The 20,686-nt window shown below is 34.2% G+C and overlaps 3 protein-coding genes across 3 annotated transcripts; 2 read left to right on the top strand and 1 right to left on the bottom strand.

Annotated features, from left to right (window-relative positions):
* Positions 1 to 1,841: 1,841 nt before the first annotated feature.
* Positions 1,842 to 2,645, bottom strand: LOC130621192 (tigger transposable element-derived protein 4-like). The gene has a single exon (XM_057436509.1). It carries the CDS (start codon positions 2,643 to 2,645, stop codon positions 1,842 to 1,844), a length of 804 nt encoding a protein of 267 aa, XP_057292492.1.
* A 2,053-nt stretch (positions 2,646 to 4,698) lies between these two features.
* On the top strand, positions 4,699 to 14,640 carry LOC130621459 (adhesion G-protein coupled receptor D1-like). The gene is made up of 14 exons (XM_057436744.1): positions 4,699 to 5,845; positions 7,203 to 7,346; positions 7,963 to 8,009; positions 8,439 to 8,557; positions 9,220 to 9,337; positions 9,708 to 9,867; positions 10,218 to 10,284; positions 10,480 to 10,537; positions 10,625 to 10,716; positions 11,191 to 11,314; positions 11,827 to 11,868; positions 11,995 to 12,081; positions 13,374 to 13,548; positions 14,550 to 14,640. Exons 1-14 carry the CDS (start codon positions 5,770 to 5,772, stop codon positions 14,627 to 14,629), a joined length of 1,389 nt encoding a protein of 462 aa, XP_057292727.1. The 5' UTR covers positions 4,699 to 5,769; the 3' UTR covers positions 14,630 to 14,640.
* A 2,958-nt stretch (positions 14,641 to 17,598) lies between these two features.
* LOC130621460 (uncharacterized) lies at positions 17,599 to 20,655 on the top strand. Its single transcript, XM_057436745.1, has 2 exons — positions 17,599 to 17,779; positions 19,503 to 20,655. The coding sequence occupies exons 1-2, from the start codon at positions 17,716 to 17,718 to the stop codon at positions 20,468 to 20,470; spliced, it is 1,032 nt and encodes a 343-aa protein (XP_057292728.1). The 5' UTR covers positions 17,599 to 17,715; the 3' UTR covers positions 20,471 to 20,655.
* Positions 20,656 to 20,686: the final 31 nt, after the last annotated feature.

The raw sequence follows: 20,686 nt of genomic DNA, 5'->3' as shown, positions 1-20,686 counted from the left end.
CGTAAGTAAAAGAAAAAAAGGTATTGGCCCAAATATAAGAGCACGAAAGTGGTAAAAATGGCTACGAAAATGAGGATGTGACACTTGTTGCAAGATATTAATGCTATTTTGGAGGAAACAATACATATTGCTCTTTTATAAAATATGGCGCTTCTGAAGTATAAAAAGTAGAAAAAATAAAGACTAAACTGTATAATTTTACCATAAATATTTAGCTCGAGTTTCCATGTTTGGTACAGCTAGCTAGCTATAGCTTGAAAATTGCAGTTGTAACAACGTCATAAAAAACAGCTTTTCTTATAACTGCAAAAGTAAAACGTACTATCACCCTTTTGATGAGGACGTTCTTGCAGCCTGCTAGGTAACCAATGGTTAATATCAAGACCTGCCCATTTGCCGTTTTTGGAATTATACGCTTTAAATTGCACAACTCTGTAAGTAAAGAACCATGGGGGTAATCTTTATCAGATATAGCCAGGGACATATCAAATACTTGCTTAAAATTCTTAAAATGTTGGTTATTATTTAGTTTTTATTTTAGCAATATATTTCGAAGTATTACTTTATCATCAGGCTATAAGTAAAAGTTTAAAAACAGTAAAACTACTAAATAAAAGGTATTCACATCACATATCAACATCTACCTACATACACTACACACTAGTAAAAATGTATTAAATGATTAAAAAGTCATTACTTTTTTTATTACTAATTCACGGCTTTTAAACTCGTCCTTTGTGTTTATTTTAGGCTTTATTTCCCGAACGAAAAGTGCCTCCAGTGACATTAAATGATATTCCGACTTAATCGATTTTGCCATAATTTCTGCATGATTGATTGATAGCTCCACATTACATACCTTGAAAGAAGTCCCACGGCAGTATATTTATGCTTTTTGATACGGGTTAAAAGAGGTCGGGTAGTCTGCCCCACATAACACGATAGACATCGTGAACACATTATTTTGTACACTAAACCGCTCTGCATAGGCTTCGCCACAGGTGCTTTCAATGATGGTGGAACAGATTTTATTTTCTTAATTGTGGAGACCATTTTGCAGGGTGCATTAATGCGTTTTAACGAGCGTTCAAATTTCTCCGTCACCTTTTCTTGATATTGAAGAAAGCCAAGTTTTCTCTCTGCTTCTTCGTTGTAACTTTCTTCTACCGTAGGTGGTTTCAGTCGGTATATCTTTTTCAGGGTCTTCTCGATAATTTATTCGTAAAACGATGGAGGGTACTGGTTATTCTCAAGGAGAAATTTTGCGTTCAAGAGACTTTGATGAAAATTCTTCCAAGTACTCAATGCGTAATGAATCCTATACACCAGAACGGTTACTACGAAACGCTTAGCGAGTTGAAGTTCATTTTAATTCCTATGTTACTAGCTTTCCTATACTACGTTGATGTTAAATTCTCGCCTTTGTGTATGATTCGCGTGTCCAGAAATGGAATACTGCCTTTTTGTTCTCTTTCCACGGTAAACTTTAGGTTGGGATGGAAGTTGTTTATTTCCATAATTTTGTCATTAATTTGTTCTCAATTGAAATCTCTCAGGATTGTGGTCTTGCATAGTATGTTGACAAAAATTGCTAAATGTTCTTACCAAATAAGTTATTATTTAGTTGTACAGTGGAATCCGGTTAAAGCGGACACCATTGGGACAAAAAAAAACTGTCCGCTTTAACGGGATGTCCGCTTTATAGAGAGTTTGTGTCAAGTTTATTTTAGATGGGATTTTGACCGAAAAAGGTGATTTATGCTTTACTGGGGTTAAAGTAAGAAGTTAGGAGGCTAGGATTTGAGGGTATATAAGCTATATTCAGAAACATTAATCAAACTTTACAAGAAAAAGTCTTTGATAGAGGGTTGCTCCTTGAATTTAATTTGTAGATCCTCAATCTTTTTTGTAACTGCCGTCAGCATTTTTTGACTTTCTTCATCGAAGACGGTGCAACGGCGCATTTTGTCCAACGTTGTGATGATTTCTTTGCAGCTCATCTGCTCTTCTTGTTTTGGCCCATAGTCGTCATTATCCTCGTCATCTTGGTCGTCGTCAGAAATTTCCTGAATCTGATCATCTGGCTTTTCTCGATTGCAGATTGCATCGATACTATCATCTCTGACCTTCTGTCGCCAATCGATTTCTAATTCGTTAATCATGGGTTCTGATGCTGGATCGTTTGCGTCGAAGTTGACATATTCTGCTGCGGATAAGTCTGTAGTAAATTCCTTTACAAGTGCCTCAAACTCCAAATCATCATCTCCGTCTTTTTCTTCTATCTCCTCGCTATCTCTTTTGATGCCACATTTCTGAAAACAATTTTTGATTGTCGAGCTGGATACTTCCTTCCACGCATCTTGTATCCAGCGAATAGCAACAAGCACGTTGATAGCCTTGACAATTTCAGTTGCTGATGTGTTCTCCTGGATTCTTGCCAATACGTATTTAACAAGTCTTTTTCTATATTTAACCTTGAAATTTTGAATGATGCCTGCATCTAGTGGTTGCAACCTCGAAGTTGTATTTTTCGGTAAAAAGACGATCTTGATCTGCGAGAATTGTCGAGCATTGTCGAGAAAAAGGATCACTTTTCTATCTTCGAGTACCAGCTTTCTGTTAAAACGTGTCAATACGGTTTCCATGACATCCGATGTCATCCAAGACTTAGGATTAGAAAAGTAATGAACATCAGCAGGGCATGAAGGAAACAGCGTGGTGATTTACTTTTCCAGATAATAAAGGGATAAAGGGTTCGTCAACTCTTTCGCCAGCTGCATTGACAAAAAAGCGACAGTTAATCTTTGTTTCGATTTTTTGCCACCCTTTGCTTGTTTTCCTTTTGAGACTAATCCTTTATCTGGTGAGGCTTTAAAAAACAGCCAGATTCGTCCATGTTTTAAATGTTATCCAAAGAGTAGCCTTCAATCAATTCGTTTACCCTCTCTATCCAAGAAGAAACGGTTTCTGTAGATACATCTCCAGCCTCGCCGACAATGCGACGTTCTTTGATTGAGAAGGTGGATTTTCAGCGATCTAGCCATCAGAAGCTTTGAAATCGTCAAATTCACTGCTCTTTAGTTGCTCTTTTATTGCAATCTATTGTATTATTGTTTTGTATAGAGTACAAGTATAGAGTATTGTTTTGAATCTTTCGTTCGAGGATACCATGCTGATATGGACATTTGGACACTGAAAGTCGACGATGAAAATCTCTGTTTGAAACCAGAAAGCGACAATGAACATGATAGCTTTGCAGTTGTTGTTTTGCTGGAAGGAAAAGTCGTTTGACATGTTCCAATGAATTTAAGCAAATTGTTCAATAAATTTCTTAAAATCCCAAGCTGTACGATCAGATGCAAAGTCACTGGGAAACGCGTGAACCGTGGGGCAGGTTATGGTCTCGAAATTCCAGTGCATTACGCACTCATTGGCCCTCACAAAGCTGTGTCTTTTACAGAAAGGTGTATTAAAAAGATTTTAGACTCTGTTGATAAAAAAGTTAGAAAATGTCTAAAAGAAGAATAAAAATTTCGTTGCAAAATCTTTGTTTCCATTTTTTGTTTTGTACTGTCCGCTTTACAGGGAGTCTTTATAGGAAAAATATTCATTTGGTGCAAAATAAATTGTCCGCTTTAACGAGTGTTCGCTTTATGACTGTCCGCTTTATAGAGAGCTTTTTATAAGAGTTTGACTTAAAATCAGTCCGTTCCAAGTGCTAGTGTCCGCTTTAACGGGCTGTCCGCTTTAGAGGGTGTCCGCTTTAACGGGATTCCACTGTACTTGTTCAAAAATAGAATATAGAAGGGGATGCGTAGAATAAAACTCAGTATAAATACACAACTCTAAAGAAGTAACTAACCTTAAATCATGGCACAATGAATTGTCTCCTGACAACATTAATGATACCGAGCTGTATAAGCAGTTTCCACTTGCTTCAGAGCTAAAACAAGAAAAACAAAGCCAATCTGAGTCTTGTGCCTAGCTAGTAATACATTCACAAACATAACAACACAACTGAGCTACCATTTATATATTTGTTTATGACACGTTTTGTAAAATAAAATTATTCTGAGAACAAAAAAAAAGAATATTTAACAAAAACAATTAAGGCCAGCCAGTTTATGACTGAATTATTGCATTGTTATAGCTGAACAAAAACTAAATGAGTGTTTCCGAGTTGTTTTGAACAAACTTTGTAGGAAACTCTAAAGGAGCTATCCTATATTTTAATACACTTCCATTCTCCAGTAGCAGCAGAAAATTTAATGTAGGTAATTTTAAAAAACCACCAATGTGGGAGTTAAAAATCTCTTTCATTACATCGACATATTTACTTAAAAAAGCACTAGTCACCTTGTCAGACATGGTTTTTGAAGTCATGTTTAATAAGAACAAAGCTTTTTTTACAGGGGTAATCGTATCCAGCCGACTGCTAAGTCACTAGACTGGTAATTCGAGTTATATCGTTATGTGCGGCTACCTTTTTTTCATTCAAATATCGTGCTACACAGACTATATATGTCACTAGTCTATGTTACAGGTTTGCTCAACTCTGTAGATATGTATGACTTTTACCGTCGCAAGAAACACTACCGCTTAACGTACCACCGACTATCTTCGTCAAAATAATCATGCAGCATGCAAATTAAAATAGATACAGCGCACAGACGTGGCCCTACGGCACGCTGAACCTATTTTATACCAATTCCCGCTGATCGGCACACGTTGTTTACATAAAAAGAACTTTACACACTACTATGACCCTCTGGATTGACATAGTCCGTTATACAGGTAGACAAATTACCATCGTCACTTGACGTCTTTGACGTGGTATGTATCCACCCCTGATAGAAAGCAGTAAATTTAGCTAATATTGTTTAGTGATCAATGAAAGTTACTTAATACTTATTTAAACAACCATTTAAAGCTCACCTTCTGCAAAAATAATAATTTTAATAAAAAAGGGTTTGGAAAGGTGTCTTAAGGCTACAATACACGGCAAGTTTAAATGGACTGTTTAAATGTAAGATAAAAAAATTACCGTGTAAACAGGAAAGATGCACAACTTTCTTCGGTTTTATAAGTTTTTTTTAAAGGATGGACATGTTCAACTTTGGCTAAGTTTTTTCTGGTTGCACTGTAATGTTTGCGGTGCGTCAAAGCGAGTCAAATAAAACAGGTTGGAGACCAAATATTTTATCCAGTCCAGAGAAAATGGGTGCGCGTTTGTACAGTGCTTTAACAGAATATTCAACTGCCAAAAATAGGGATTGAATTCAACCAAATGCAACTTTAAAGAAGCTAGTACTCAAGTGAATGTACGCATCTTTGATAAAATTACTACGTATGTACGCAATTGTTTTATCTGGGGTGTGTTTAATGAATCTGTGTTTGTTTTTTGCTGGATATATATTTAAAAAACGCTTGTAAATGGAAATTTTACCACTTCCAACTTCAATTCTTAAAACTAGATCAAAAGAAAGACTATTTCGTTGAATTATTAATATATATATATATTGGAATATAAAGTTATATTGGAAGGATCGAAAGGGTTTTACGTCTTGCTTTTAACAAGTTTTATTGCCCGCCATTCAGTCAACTTCTTATACTAATTTCCGACCGATCAAAAAGATATATCTCATTCATATTGTTTTTATTTGCTAACATATGCAATATCAATAACCATTAAGTGTAAGTATTTATTCGTGAAAAAAGCTAATAATCATTGCTGTTAAAAAAGTCTTCTTCAGATATTGAAGACTCCAAATGCGCTGCTGCAATTCACTGATAACGGAAAGAACAAAATTTAAAAAAGATTTATTTAATGCAATGTTGAAGTTATGTGAGTATCTTGTTTATTTTTTTCAAGTTATTATACAATTTGCAAGTGTGGTAGTCGGAGAAAATTAAAAAATCTTTGTTTCTGGACAAAATTACAGAAGCAAAGACATTTTTTTGTTATTTTTAAAAAAACACGTACAAAAAGGGTGAAATGGTCACTACTCTGCCTTCATCTGTAGAGTCTCTACTTTTGCGCGCACTTAGACCAGTTAGAAAGCATTTAAAATCGCAAATTGCATTCTTTAGCGCGCTCGTGCAATCCACATCGCGGCTCACGAACGTCGCGAAATTCGGGAAAAATGGTCGTGCTGATATCTGTAAACATTTGTATGTTTTAAGAGCACGTATTAGCACGTATTTAACCAAATAACCTAAGATCTAAAGTCTTGTCAATGTTTTCAATAATAAAAAAACCTGCGGCGGTTAAATTTGAAAATAGCTGTTCTGTTTCATTATATTTTGTCCATGTCTGTCTGTTTATGAATTTTCTACAACAACGTCTGTAAAAAAAACCTATACAATCTATCTTTATTGCATAAAAATTTTGTTTACATTTTCAATTGGCTTGAATGTATAGCAATTGAATGCAAACGCGTTGTTATGTAGAGACAGAGTCACGGGCAATTAAACATTGTTGTCTACTTCGTTTGGGACGTTTTTATTTGCTGTCTCTTTTATGAAAATAACAACAAACCGTTTTATGATAAGAAGCACAAAACTTCTGTAAAAGGATTTTTTTTGCATTAAACATGATTTCATCATCATTTCACAACACATTGAATGATTAAGAAGTCTTGAATTTTTTAAAGTTATTTTTAAAGTATAAAATGTAATTACAAGCTCGTGAGCTTGTATTAAAACGCAAATGTGTCCTACAAGAATGGAAATTTTTGCCTCTCTGAGCACCGACACGGGAGTAGTCGTGTGTTCGAATCTCATCTTGGTAACTATTTTTACTTTTTTTTTCTTTTTACTATCTCGCCCGCGAGGACGTGTTTACAGACTGACCTAACGAAAATTGAAATTTCGAGAAATTTTCTATCAATATTATTGCCTATCCGAAAAGCAAAATATGTCGTGTCTAACTTCAGCTTTTTATAAACTTTTTTGGCGAGGTTGTTTGCGTATATCATACGTCTTGTTAGTTTTTAATTTACTTAAAAAATTCTTTCTTTTGTTTTTCTTCTCAGCAACAACACACGATTATAAAGTCGATAAAATTGCGATAAGAACTTCTTCTTTCTAAACATAAAGCGGCAGTTTTTTTCTTATAGGGAGAAATAAAAGAGAATATATAATATTCAATTCGAAATCTGCACCGTTTCATATGTACAACATAAATTCTCCTTTCTCTGCAGATATTAACTGCGCTCTGCATCTCTCTTTGGTTCTGCTCACATATTTACCAGGAAGCAACGAGCTTACCACATCCTCTCCACCAACCAATGTATTAACATTGACTAACTTTAGTGCACCATACAATTCAACAACCAATGAAACAGGTAACGCATTCTCATTCTGTTTTTTATATTATTTTCATGATGGGTATATTAGCTAATTTTGAAGATCAAGTTTAACACTATTCTGTATCCTAATGGATGGATGTCGAAAAGGGCCGTAAAACCACATTCTTGTAGAAAAATAAGTATGAAATTTTGGCTCCTTTTTCCCTTGCAGTCAGTGTTGGAGGAGCAATGCAGTGGTTCAAAATTTAACCTGCAAGTTAATATATATTGTGTCCAAAATTGTACGTGTCTCTCCAACCAACTCTTCTGACGACGGCAGGTTTTACATATGTTTTGTCAGTGCCGGTTTTTTTGATGCCTGGATTAATTCAGTACCGCTTATTTAAAATCGAAGTGGCATTTTTATATTGTAAGAAAATTAATTCGAATAACTTTGTGTGTACTCGATATGCAAAAACAACGACATTGCCTTCATATTGCATATGGTCGAACTCTCATAGATCCGAACGTTTGTTAGTTCTTTTACGCGCTCTGAAGAAATTACTGCCATTAAATTGATGTAAAAATGACGAAAAGGTAAACGACGCCTGTATTGAAAATTTTTCTGATTGTCTATTTCTGATTGACATTTTCTATGAACTTCTTTTTATAGTGTGTTCCTCCGGCTGTTTAAATGGAACTCCAACACAACCTGCACCGGTAGGTACTCCTCCATAGGTTATATTTATTTTTTATGGTACAATCTACTGCTATGTAAAGATAGATTATATACTGGTACACAGGCTTTCTTAGATATTCTGCGTTATATGGAAACGTACGAGAATATTTTATAAATTATCTTCGTTTGCCTTGCGTAGATAATATTAATAGTGTTAAACGAACAGCAGACTGTACTAACATGTTAGCTATGAAAAATTGTTGCCCATTCGCCTTGCTTAAGTAGTAATTTGAAACGCCACCAACACGAAGGTTCAATTAATTCTAGTAAAAATAAATAAATTTAAGAACTCGATATGACTTGATATGATTTAATATTCGCGTAAACCAGGCCAATTTATAGCAAATTGCATGTTAACGTATGTCGATACGATTTACGGCGACGTATTTTTATTTTCGTTTTCTTCATAGAGTCAAAGAGATTCGCGAGACAAGGAGATTCTGCTGTTTCAACTTCGTTTGGAATATATAATGCGATCTGTTTCTTACATGTTTGTTTGTGTGTCAGTTATTGTCCTGATGACGCTAAGGTAAACAAAAGTTGTTGTTTTTATCATGACAAAACCTATGACGACTAGGACAGGTGGCCCGAGTAGCAATTTACCTGAAAAATGAGAATTTTGAACGCACTAGAATATTTTGAGGTCATAATAAAGACACCATTTTTTGCATCAATTTTACCACATAATCATACTGTGTCCGCACTCTGTATCACACAAAAGTATACACAGTTACGCCGTACCATTGTGTCGTATACGATGTTGTACATGTTCAATATTCATATGATATCGTATGAAAATTAGCTAATCCTGCATACAAAAGAAAGAGAAGAAGAAAGAGATAATATATTTGCAGGTTTTGTATAAGTTTAGTGTAAAAAACTGCTAATAAGAAAATAAATACAATGGACAAAATTTTACCTTTAATAATTTTTCCCCTTCTTTGTTCTTCTCTTTGTATTACATTGTCCTGTTTGAGAGCTTCCCTGGTTTATTTACGTTTCTTGAAAGTTTTTATAGTAACGCTGCCTTGAGAAACTAATGCCCCTTCTGTTAGCATCACAATTGACTAAAATTCGATTAGAATGGATATCAACAGAGTAATTTTATCGCGCTGTTCATAATATAGTAACACACGCCACGTCAGTGTTTCTGTATCAGTGTAGTTTTGCCGTAGCTTGTATTTTATTTAGACTTCCAAAATCGTTAAAGTTTTTCGTTCACAAGCAGCTACTGATCGCCTATTTATTGAGTGACACAATGGTACTCTTTATACATGATGATATTCGGTACAGGATTATCAAATATAAGGTATGCTTTATTTGTTAACATGCACTTTCACTTAAAACAAAAAAGCCGCTTTTAGTATGCAAAAATCTGCATCGGAAGGTAATTGGTATTTTAAGAAGAACGAATACATCAAGCAATCAGAGAAAATAAAACAATTTTTATTAAAAAAAATTCAGGCAGGTCAATCAGGTAAAACTTGTACGCAAACCCTTGCTTATTAGTGACTTGCTGAGAGTAAAGCTTGTACGTGAACCCTTGCTTATTAGTGACCTGAATGGGTTATTTTCACGTTTCTCTCTAAAAAGGGCTTTGTTGTCTAACAGTTAAATTGAGACCAAGACCGACAACACGAAACCCTCTGGTAAATAATTATATCTCTTTTTTAACACAGGGTATGTGTATCAGTATGGTGATAATTTATCATTACCTTGCAACAAGTTTTTACGCCTGTATGTTGGTCGAAGGACTGCACATATTTACGATGCTTCGATCAGTATTCAACACAGCTTCAAAGTGGAGAAGCTATATACTGTACAGTATGATTGGTTGGGGTAAGTACGTCCTTCTCTTTCTCCTTCTCCTTCTTAGATAAGGAATACCATAACCATTCGGAAAGCTAGATAAGATATCAAACTAATTACATAAAATGTTAGCCATTAGTTTAAGCGCATGTGGAAATATTAGAGAGGCGGGATTATTTTTTTAGCCCATGCCGAAAAGGGTCGCTAGAGAGACCGAAATATTAGGGAGAATGGAATACTAGGGAGGAGGAATATTAGGGAGAATGAAATATTAGGGAGGATGAAATATTAAAGAGGATGAAATAAAAGGGAGTTGGAAATATATTGGTGAGGTTGAAATAATAGAGTAAGTACGGTACTGTTTCTATTTTTTATGCCAGGTTTACCTCTTCTCACAACGAGCATCACGGTGGCGGTGAAATACACTGAATATGCTAATACACCTAAGTATGTTTTCTTACAGACATAATATATCAGTTAACCTACAGTGCTGGGCGTGGTCTCTCTATGAGTGATAAATCGTTAGTTGACAAGCTAAAGTGTCGTTTTTAATTTCATATAAAATAGATTTTTTAAATTTTAAGTTGATTCCCACACTGAATTTCATGTTTTAGCGGAATTAAAACTGTTCTTTCGTTTTAGCTGCTATTCTGTGCAAGACAAATGGTTATGGAAAGGACCTATTGCAGTTATGTTAGGAGTAAGAAGAAGAATTAGTTAAACTTGTTGTGTCTTTTATGAATCCTTTTGCACGCATGTAAATTTCACAATCTTCTTTTTTGTTTAGTTAAATGTTTTCTTGTTTATTTTGATCATATCAATCGTGGCCAAACAAGTTTTCAGATCAAGAAATAGAAAAGGTGGAATCGACAAGGTTTTGTAAGTAATATGAACTAGTAGTATCCAGAGCTTATTCTTTCACGACAAGAAATTTTCGAGGATTGCGACGCAATGGTAGAGAATAATATCGCGGGAGATATTTTCGCGTTTAAGGGAAATTTTGTGAATTCAATTAACACTTTGAAGTGCTTACCCATGATAACTAGTTTTTACAATATTGCGAATTGCTAATTTCGCTTTAATCTCGCGGAACATATTTTCGCCAATTGCCAGCTTTAGTTTGATTGCACGTAATTTAATTTTGCGTATTTTATTCTGCGTAAATATCATCCACAAAAATTACTGGTCGCAAAAAAGGTACTTACCAAATAATGCGCCTTGCATTGCTGCATTCAAGAATTGACCGACTGTTCTTTCTACTTTAATGCGCTAGTAATAGTAAATATCTAATCGGTAAAAAAAGACTTTGTTGTTATCTTTATGCATGTCTAAGCTGTATTGATATTTCTTTAGGAGCACATTCCGTAGTATGGTTATAATTATGCCCCTGCTTGGAATTACATTTATTTTGGGATTTTTTATCGAAGTCAATCCACATGTAATGGGATATATCTTTGTCATTTCCAATGGAACTCTGGTAAATATTGACTTTCTTTAGCTTGTGCCATCTTTAATAAGTTTAACATTAGGAGTAAAATTTAACCCATTTTATGCATTATAACCAAATTGAATCAGTATAAGTCAACATTTTGATTGTTCGATAATCGGAGACGAAATTTTTTCGCGACGGAAAAATATTTTAAAAGAGTTTTACTCTATTAACTTTTTGCAATAAGATAACTTCAACATTATCCATACACTGACCGTATATTTCCCTTATTCTTAATATTTTAATGCTAAAAAAGCACATCTGTTGAAGCTTAAACGTTATTAAGAAAAACGTGTATTTCTTAATAACGTGTACTTCTACTTACTTTCGAATTTTAGACGGATCGACCCATAACTAACTATCAAAGCCTAACAAATTTGGACTTTACTAGAAAAAAATAAAAATAAACGGAATTACTAACCCCTAGTTCTTGATGTACGGCAATTTTTTTGTGTATGCAGTCCTGGTAACGAGGTTTGTTATGTGTCATTATATTTTAGGGATTTTGGTTTTTCGTGTTTCATGTGGTATTCGATCAACAGGTTGGTTGACAATTTTCTCTGTTTGTTCTATCAAACCGAGAAAAATGTACATAACGTATAGACTTAAGTTTACCATTTTTGATTTTTCTTTATCTAGCAAAAACATCCGTGATTGCATTTATTTAGGTACGCCAAGCATTTTGTAAAGAAATCTTAGGAAGAAAGGAGTTTGTCACGACAACAAAGACTTTCAACACACACACAAGTTTGCAGGTACATTAACGATTTATGGAATCGGATCATTTAAATTTTTCACTTCTTCTGATAACCTTCACCCTTTTTCTAACCCCTTATGCATTGAATGAAAAATATAATTACTATTTAATCACCAGTCACGGAGGTATACCTAATTACCTGAATGTAACCTATGTTTTCAGTTTTTACCCGTACTTAGAAGAACATGGTACCGCAAGGCGAGTAATTCGGCCTACGGACATTTATAAGAATGCCGTAGGACCCAGGGGAATAGGGGAGGGGGCAAGTGCGGGCGTACTGCGGATAATTATTTTAAAATATTTTTTTTCTTAAAAAAATATAAAGTAAATATATTGGTTCCTTCTCCCAACGTAACAAGTCAACAACAACAATCCTTGTTATCTTGGTGTAAAAAACGGAAAAAAATTCTGTCTTTTTTTTTTACTTGCCATACTGTAATACTTTCAACATAAGAAATTAAAAGATGATTTGAAAACAATTTTGTTGAATCTCAATGCGTTTCCTGGCAATCTAGAGAAGCCACTTTTTAAAATCCTACACTGAATTTACGGGACTGTGTTACGCGCAACATAAAAAAGCCTACTCTTCCATATACTTACAGTATGTTTTCTCGTTCATAGTGTATACCAAGTTGGCCATTTGGTATGCACCAGGTTGGCAATAAAACAGACACGAGTATTATAAATATGTAAATTACGTGTTTTAAGGGGTCGACATCTGAAACGTTGTCCCAGGATTTGTTACACTTTACTATATTCTGTTACGACATACAGAACATCTACGATGGAGATCTACGATGGAGATCATTGCCTATACTTTATTTGTACAGAATATTTGATGTTAGAATATATAGAGACGATAACGATAAACACGTGTCTTACGAATATCACATATTTGACGGGATTCCGTGTAAATATAAAAAAACTAACAAGCCATGGGGACGAGGTTGGAGATCTGACTGAGACATTTTAGCTATGATCTTATCAACTCTTTTCCTTAACATTTTTAACAATTCGAAAGAAACTAACCTCTGCATCCATCCCGCCTCACCCTAAAGCGTTACGAAGAATTTTAATGGTCCCCGTACAAGAAAGAGTGAAAGCCATAACCTCGCCCCTATGTATTTTGTTTTTTCTGATACAGGAGGGCGAACAATAATTATCGTATCGCCATCCCGATGTCGGAGAAAAAACAAGATGCCCTGGGGACGAGGTTGACACTCCACAATTTATTGCTACAAAGTCACAGGCAAAATTATAAAAACAAGTTAATAAAAATTTTTTGTTTAGAGTTCGCCAAAGTTTATGGATCGAAGTATTCGTAAAGTATCCAACGAGAGTGGAGCATCAGTAACTCCAAAACATGGTGTTCACAGTAGCACAGTGCACCCAGCGCAACATTTAATGGCGGTTGTAAACCCAACATTTGCTGTAGAGGAGAAAGTGGATTCGACCACCATTGACTGTATAGAAATCTTCATTTTCTTCATTCGTTTTGTTTTTTTACCAAAAATACCTTCCTAAAAACTTAAAAAGGGATTTTAGACAACAAAAAGAGAAATATTTTTAACGTAACACGAGATTTATATACTAACTTTATTTAAATTCATGTTCATTCTCGGAGCTCTTCAAGGTTGATGATTTTAAACAAAAAATTTTTTTACCGATGAGTAGATTAATTTTTTTTTCGTGCTCTTTTATTTCAGAAGTCTTAAATATAAATTTTAAAAGTTAACACTAGATTAAACCAGTAGATTTAGTCGACAAAAAAAGCGACCCTTTATATTTTTGTTGTGAAATAGAAGATAAAAACTACTATTTTGTCAGTTTACAATGGTTTACACATGTACTTAAAATTTTCCACTGGTCACCCACGGATCGCAGGAATAGTAAGCAATTTTCATTCCCTCCATTTTTTAGTAGTGTCTCATTTTGAGTGAAAGCACAAAAAAGTAAATAAAAAACAAAAAAAAAACAGCGCTGGCAATCTATGCAAATATTAGATAATATAGAAAATTATTTTAAAGTTTTCTAGCTTTGTCGCGGTTAAAAATACAGTTTAACAACTTTTGCTACATATGCTTATAAGAATTCTCTTGAATCCGTAAAAGTAGCACACTTGAAGGGTGACAAAAGTAGCACACTTGAAGGGTGACAAAAGTAGCACACTTGAAGGGTGACAAAAATAGCATTTTTATCACCTTTCAATTTTAAATTACAATTAAGTAGCATTTTAAAGTAACAAACGCACATAAAATGTGGATGCTGGAAAAAAAATAATCTTAAAACTCTCCTATTTGCTTTTTTACTTAATCCATCTACTTTTTTAAAACTCGTCCCCACCATAAGGGCTTTTTGTTTGTATAATGCAACATAGATTCAAAAAAAAAGTGAAAAAAAATCTATATGGAAGACGTTTTAAAGTTCTTTTCGTCATTGTTGTTGTTGTTGTTTTTTTTATTTTAGCTTCTGAACCATCGAAAGATATCGATATCGAGGAGCCACCCAAAGACGACACCGATATGCTTTATTCTTATACAATATAAAACTGAATGAAGATCGTTGTTTTACTTTGAGTTTTTTTGTTTAATAACCGTAGATCAACGCCCACTTTCCCAAACGCCCATTCTATTTTTTTCAAATTAATTTTAATTTAATTTTCAGCAAAATTTAACACAGTGCCCAAAAAAGTATACTGGAGATGATTGTGATAACATTATGTTGATTTTAGCCACCAAAAATAATAAAATAATATTTTAGGCCAAATTTGGTCCGAAATCTAGAACTTAAACTTTCTTGATAAAAACAGTGACGCAAATGATGTTATGATGTTTTCTATTAAAATTACCCCCCCCCCCCCCCCCCCCCCAAAAAAAAAAAAAAAAAGTCATGAAAATATAAAATCTTAGTAATTGATAAGCGCTTACCCTTTAGTAATGCCCTCAGTGTTAACGCCCTTCCACAAGTGACACCCATCACTAAAATTGTAGAAATTATAAAAGCACACGAACAAAACATTTAAAAGAAATAAAAGATTTAGGTCATATTCTTATGCATCGATAGTCGAAGATTTTGTCTTCCAGTTGGAAATTGGTGACTCAGAGAGCAAAAGATTTCTTCTGTTGCTAAAAAGAAAATGGTCAACACGAGTCAACACGAATTACTTCGGTTCCAAATAAACCTTCCTGGTGTATGGCTCAATATATCTTAACATTTCTTCGAAGCTCTCCATTCTCATTATCTCCTCATATGCATCCGAGTACTCTGCCTTCAACTCTTTTATAAGATTGGCATGCAATCTATATTCCTTTTCTTTTTTAATCCAATCTCCGTTGTTGTTTTTTGGTATTTATTCTCACGTTTATCATTTTCGATTATTGCTAGGATCAAACAAGCAGCTGCTACTTGGTGTGACATAACTTCAAAAGAATAAATTTATTCGTACGTTGTTAAAGGATCGCAAACCGCGCTAATGTGTTTGGTCAGCATATTTGCGCTGTTTGCGGCAGGTTGTCACTGTTTTCTCCAAAACCCTCACTATAATCTTTTGTCAAGTTATTGCATTTAATCCCAACAGGATACGATGTTATATTTTGAGGTTGAACATTTTCTTCAAATGTCTTATGAAGATGGTGACGAGTACTGATGCTGCAGGTGAAACGAATTTTTTTAGACAAATATCAAAGTTTATCACAGATTACATTTTATGATTACTGAGTTATTAACAACCAATACCATAATTCCAATTTAGCAGAGAAAATTTCCAAGTTACTTCCATCAATTAAGTTGCTTTTAACCATCAATTAAGTTACTTCTAACCATTAATTGAGTTACTTCCAACCTTCAATTGAGTTACTTTTAACCATCAATTGAGTTACTTCTAACCATCAATTGAGTTACTTCCAACCTTCAATTGAGTTACTTTTAACCATCAATTGAGTTACTTCCAACCATCAATTGAGTTACTTCCAACCTTCAATTGAGTTATTTTTAACCATCAATTGAGTTACTTGCAACCATCAATTTAGTTACTTTTAACCATCAATTGAGTTACTTCTAACCACCAATTGAGTTACTTCCAACCATCAATTAAGTTACCTCCAATCATCAATTAAGTTACTTCCAACCATCAATTGAGTGTTCAAATTATCAATTGAGTTACTTCCAATCATTAATCGAGTTTGTAATTGTGGTGTCTTCGGGCTTTTTTCACTGTATGAAAAATATGCGCGCAATGTGTATTCTTTACGAACACATGTACTTTACATTTTGAGATCAATTTTCAATCAAAACAATTATGCTGCATAAATCAATCAGAACAAACGCGGCTGCAACAATCAGCAAATGCACCTTCATTCAAAGGCTTGACAACCTGCCATCTGAGTGGGAAAACCTGCTGAAAAAACAATAAAGCTTGGTTGAGAAGATAAAGTAGAGCATCGCCAAACTATGCCTAAAATTTGATATTTTTTAACATTATCTTTTTTAGCTTTTCTTCAAAATTAGATCCACACGAAATTTTCCAGAAGGGCTTAACCGCGAAATTAAATCCACTCGTACGACCGTGAAATTTTATCCACTCAAGGTAATTTCTATATTTAACCGTTATGTTTTTTTGTGCAGCAGTGAATTGTCTTTGGTAGGCCAGGTGAAAGTCATAGATTAATTATAAATTTTAGTACTGGGAAGTACATAAATATTGCGATGTGAGATCAGAGTGAGAAATGAGTTCTACAGCTTGTTGGAGTTCACTTTTCCGGGTTTTTTTTTAGTGTTAGGTGAAAAGCTGTCCTACATTTTCCCTAGTGAAAATAGCTCTTCTGATTAGGCGATTTCTTTTTCTCAGTGCTGAGCCTATGGTGCTTCCAGTGAAAATGAAAATCCGTTAATACTCATTCTTTATTTGTAGTAAGTGGGCAAGTATAAAAAGTATTGACAGAACATATAAATATCGGAAGTCGAACTTAAGATATCTGATCCTTCCTTTTCTCAAAAAAACTTGAAAAAATTCAAAACAACGCCTTGATGAAGAGACGTTTAACTCGTAAGGAGACTAGCCATTCCACGCTCAGTTTGAGCATTATAGTTAGAGTCTTGTCTTTAATCATGAGCATGTATATTTAAAAATTCACAATATGCATTTTTTGCGCATATAAATGCCGAGATAGATCATGCATATTTGTTTTTGGGTATAATTACCCTAAAATAGACAATACATATTTTTGCTTGGACATATATACTTTAAAAAAGACCATATTTTCTTTGTACTTGGGCATGTATATTTGACCATATATATTATACTATTGAACATATATATGTTGAATCGTAGTATTGTCAATGCTGGCGCCCCATAGAATTAGACCAACACCTAATCAATCGAAAATTCCATAAAAATTATACAGCAAATTAGTTAGCAGTTTTATCGGTAAAACTTGCGCATGCCGAACATACTTCAATTATTTCTCGGCTGCCGTAAAAATTCCGCAAGGCGAACGAGAATATATTCTGTATACTAATCTGATCTTTCAGGTGATTTTGTTTTTACTCGAAGCACACAATGATGGTGGTTCTGACCCTTCGAAATGTTTTCCACATGATATTGTAAAACATAAAAACATATATTAGAACGAAGATGCGACTGCATGTTTTTCTTTCAACATTAATCATAATTCTAGTTGTCATATTGGGATACAAAGGTAAGAACATTCAAATTTCTTATTTTGAAAAGGCAAGCACCCAAATCTTATCCACCAATGTAAAATTTCACATATAGATCGTCATGGTACTGTTTCGTGGCAAGGAATTTTGTTTTGATATTTAAGTGAGTAAATAATAAAGTTTGGTTGTAGTGAGCACAAAATATTCTCTGAACCTGCTACGATTTTCGTCTGACGACTCAAATATTACCAGTATATAAAGACTACAACTAAACATCCCACACTTAAATGGTTTTTTACTCCTGCAGCGAAGCAAAGTGATTGGTTTCAGTTGAAAAATTTTGTCTTGACATTTCTTAGTCATCATGAATGACCATCGAAGATATTAAAGGTGAAATATAAGGTAGTTTTTTTAATTAAAGAATGCAGCCACGAAGGGGCAAAAATTAAAGGACAAATGTAACAAATGGTGGCGTGTAGGCGATAAACAAAAAAATTGTTTAAAAACAAAACATATTTATCAAACAAGTTATATACATTATAAAAGATTATTTCGGTTTGTCTGTTCAGTATTCATATTACTGTGGAAAGTTTATCATTTCTTGAACATGATAGTTTAGTAGGCAACGTTTCGGGAGATCCTTCTCCCATCATCGGGCAAAGTAAAATGATGTTGAGCATGTATTTATATAATTGCAGAGGATCGAAATTCTTAAAAATTAACCAATCAGAAACGAGCTGATAATTACAGTTAATTACGGTAATTAACATTTTCGGACCTAGATGTAGGTAACTACTTCTTCTGTAAAGCTGGTAGCCAAATCTCAGGAAGTTGATACGAGATGCTGTTTCTGTGTTTGTTACGTGCTACACTGTTGATGGTTTCTTTAATCTTCCTGACCGTTGTTCTGTATTCTCTGTCATGGATTTTCTTCTCATCCCAAGTTATATACAGTCGTTAACCCGTTGAACAATCTACGGGAATTCCCTGTCGTAAATATATTGCGCACTGTTATTTTGCGAACCCTGGAAAGATGAGTCGCACTCCCTGGAAAATTACATTTATAGGCACGGAACTGCACAGCATAAACTACACATTTTTCTTCAGTTATACCATAGTTTATTGAAAGTAATGTTATACGCCGCATTCTCGTAAAATTCATATATTTCACAAAAATTTTCGCTTTTTTATGGCCTGTTTGGGGTTACGAAAATGACTTTTCTTGTAAATAAAAGCTAAATTTAAATTTTTTACACTTTGTGTTCAGTTAAAAACATAATAAGAACAATTTCAGCAAAAATAAGCACATCCAGATTCAGACAAAATTCCTATCAAAAATGTATATGGTTAGAGGAAATAAAATTTACGAAAAAAAAATTTCCCAATTCATGTTTAGAGCAAATAAAAAATTCACTTACAAAATCTTTTTGAAAATTGTTCTTCTTGTTAATTTCTTGGACAGAGGCGAATAATTAAAACATTTTAACGAAATAACGCAATGTTAATTATCGGTAACTTTGACCGTGCATTTATTTATAACAAAGAAACTGCATGGAGGGAACAATAAAAGCTAACTGCCTGTGACTTTTGTATCAGAATTTTTAAATTAAGTGAAAGCTTTTGCAAAACAACGAAAAGGCTTACGTGGAAATTTCAGGCTTTTTTAGGTTTTTCAGACACCTTTTTTAATTTCAGGCTATTGAAGGTTTTCCAGGCTCTGTGGCAACCCTGAAATAATAACCTACATGTTTCTTTTCGTAGGTTTGTTTGATTTACTGAAACCCTTTCAAGCGCAACCGTCCATAAATTCAACAGCTGTTCGTTGGTACGACGAAAAAACATCGACACAATGTTTACGAAGATATTTTTCAACTATAGCGCTCGTTATCGTTTATAACCACCCTCATTACGATAGTGTTCCGCTGTTGCGACAGTTTTACGAGCCTGTTTTTCCTCACATATATGTTTGCGGATCTAAGTCAAATGAAAGTTTTCCGAACATTACTTATGTAGACATAAATAGAGGCATCTTTGGGTATGAATGTTTGTCGAATATTATTCGCCGTTACTATGGTTATGACGGATATTTCTATATAAACGACGACGTAATTTTGAACTACTGGAATCTGGTGCATAGTAAATTTGATCGAGATCATATCTGGGAATCAAACAACCAATTCGGTACCGTAAGTTTAGAAAAGGAAATTCCTGAGAATTGGTATTGGTGGGTATCACCTTACGGTTTTCAAAATTGCAGAAAAGCTGTGGACAAAGTAAAAAAAAGGTCAGACAAGTTTAAAGTTTATCATAATTTATACAACACGTATATGCAAAATGGAAACGAAACAAAATACGCTCGTAATGGACGCTCAGATATTTTATACCTACCACGACATCACGCCTTGCATTTCCAAGAACTATCAAGAATATTTTTCCAGGAAAACGTTTTCCTAGAAATCGCCATACCCACGATATTACGATTTCTTGCGCCATCCAATGACATACGACCTTTAGAAGGACATTATATACCCGGCGACGTACGTAAGAATGATCCTCGAGTCGTCGACAGTCGTTATTTTTGGGTGAAGTACTTACAAAATCCAAACTTCTGGTTTATACATCCCTTTAAATTACAACATCGCAAAAATAAAAACAGGGAATTAAATATCGAGTTGTTGAAACATATTTTAATTGAAAAAACTAAAAGTTTGACTAAATGCTCAATTTGAAGAGAAAACAAAAGGTTGGCTTTAAATGCACACGAACACGTGATCAAAGAAGTAAGACCTGACCTAAATTTCAAGACACAGTGAAATCTAAGACTGTTTTTCTCCACAAAATTCATTATTCACCCCGCACGAGGCATGGACCTTATGGAGGACTAAGTTGACCTGGTATTTGAATTCAGTGCTCGAAGATCACGCTTATGGGTATTCTGATATTAT

The sequence above is a fragment of the Hydractinia symbiolongicarpus genome, chromosome 12, assembly GCF_029227915.1.
Source record: "Hydractinia symbiolongicarpus strain clone_291-10 chromosome 12, HSymV2.1, whole genome shotgun sequence".
Classification (NCBI taxonomy): domain Eukaryota; kingdom Metazoa; phylum Cnidaria; class Hydrozoa; order Anthoathecata; family Hydractiniidae; genus Hydractinia; species Hydractinia symbiolongicarpus.
Note: the sequence above shows the minus strand (reverse complement) of the source record. Positions and strands in the feature narration are given on the sequence as shown.

Excerpts from the sequence above, each read along its gene's own strand:
- LOC130621192 (XM_057436509.1), bottom strand. The coding sequence starts at position 2,645 with ATGGAAACCGTATTGACACGTTTTAACAGAAAGCTGGTACTCGAAGAT.
- LOC130621459 (XM_057436744.1), top strand. The coding sequence starts at position 5,770 with ATGCGCTGCTGCAATTCACTGATAACGGAAAGAACAAAATTTAAAAAA. Across the intron at positions 11,315-11,826 it reads TCATTTCCAATGGAACTCTG|GGATTTTGGTTTTTCGTGTT; the intron begins GTAAATATTGAC and ends ATTATATTTTAG. Across the intron at positions 13,549-14,549 it reads GGATTCGACCACCATTGACT|CTTCTGAACCATCGAAAGAT; the intron begins GTATAGAAATCT and ends TTTTTATTTTAG.
- LOC130621460 (XM_057436745.1), top strand. The coding sequence starts at position 17,716 with ATGCGACTGCATGTTTTTCTTTCAACATTAATCATAATTCTAGTTGTC. Across the intron at positions 17,780-19,502 it reads TGTCATATTGGGATACAAAG|GTTTGTTTGATTTACTGAAA; the intron begins GTAAGAACATTC and ends TTCTTTTCGTAG.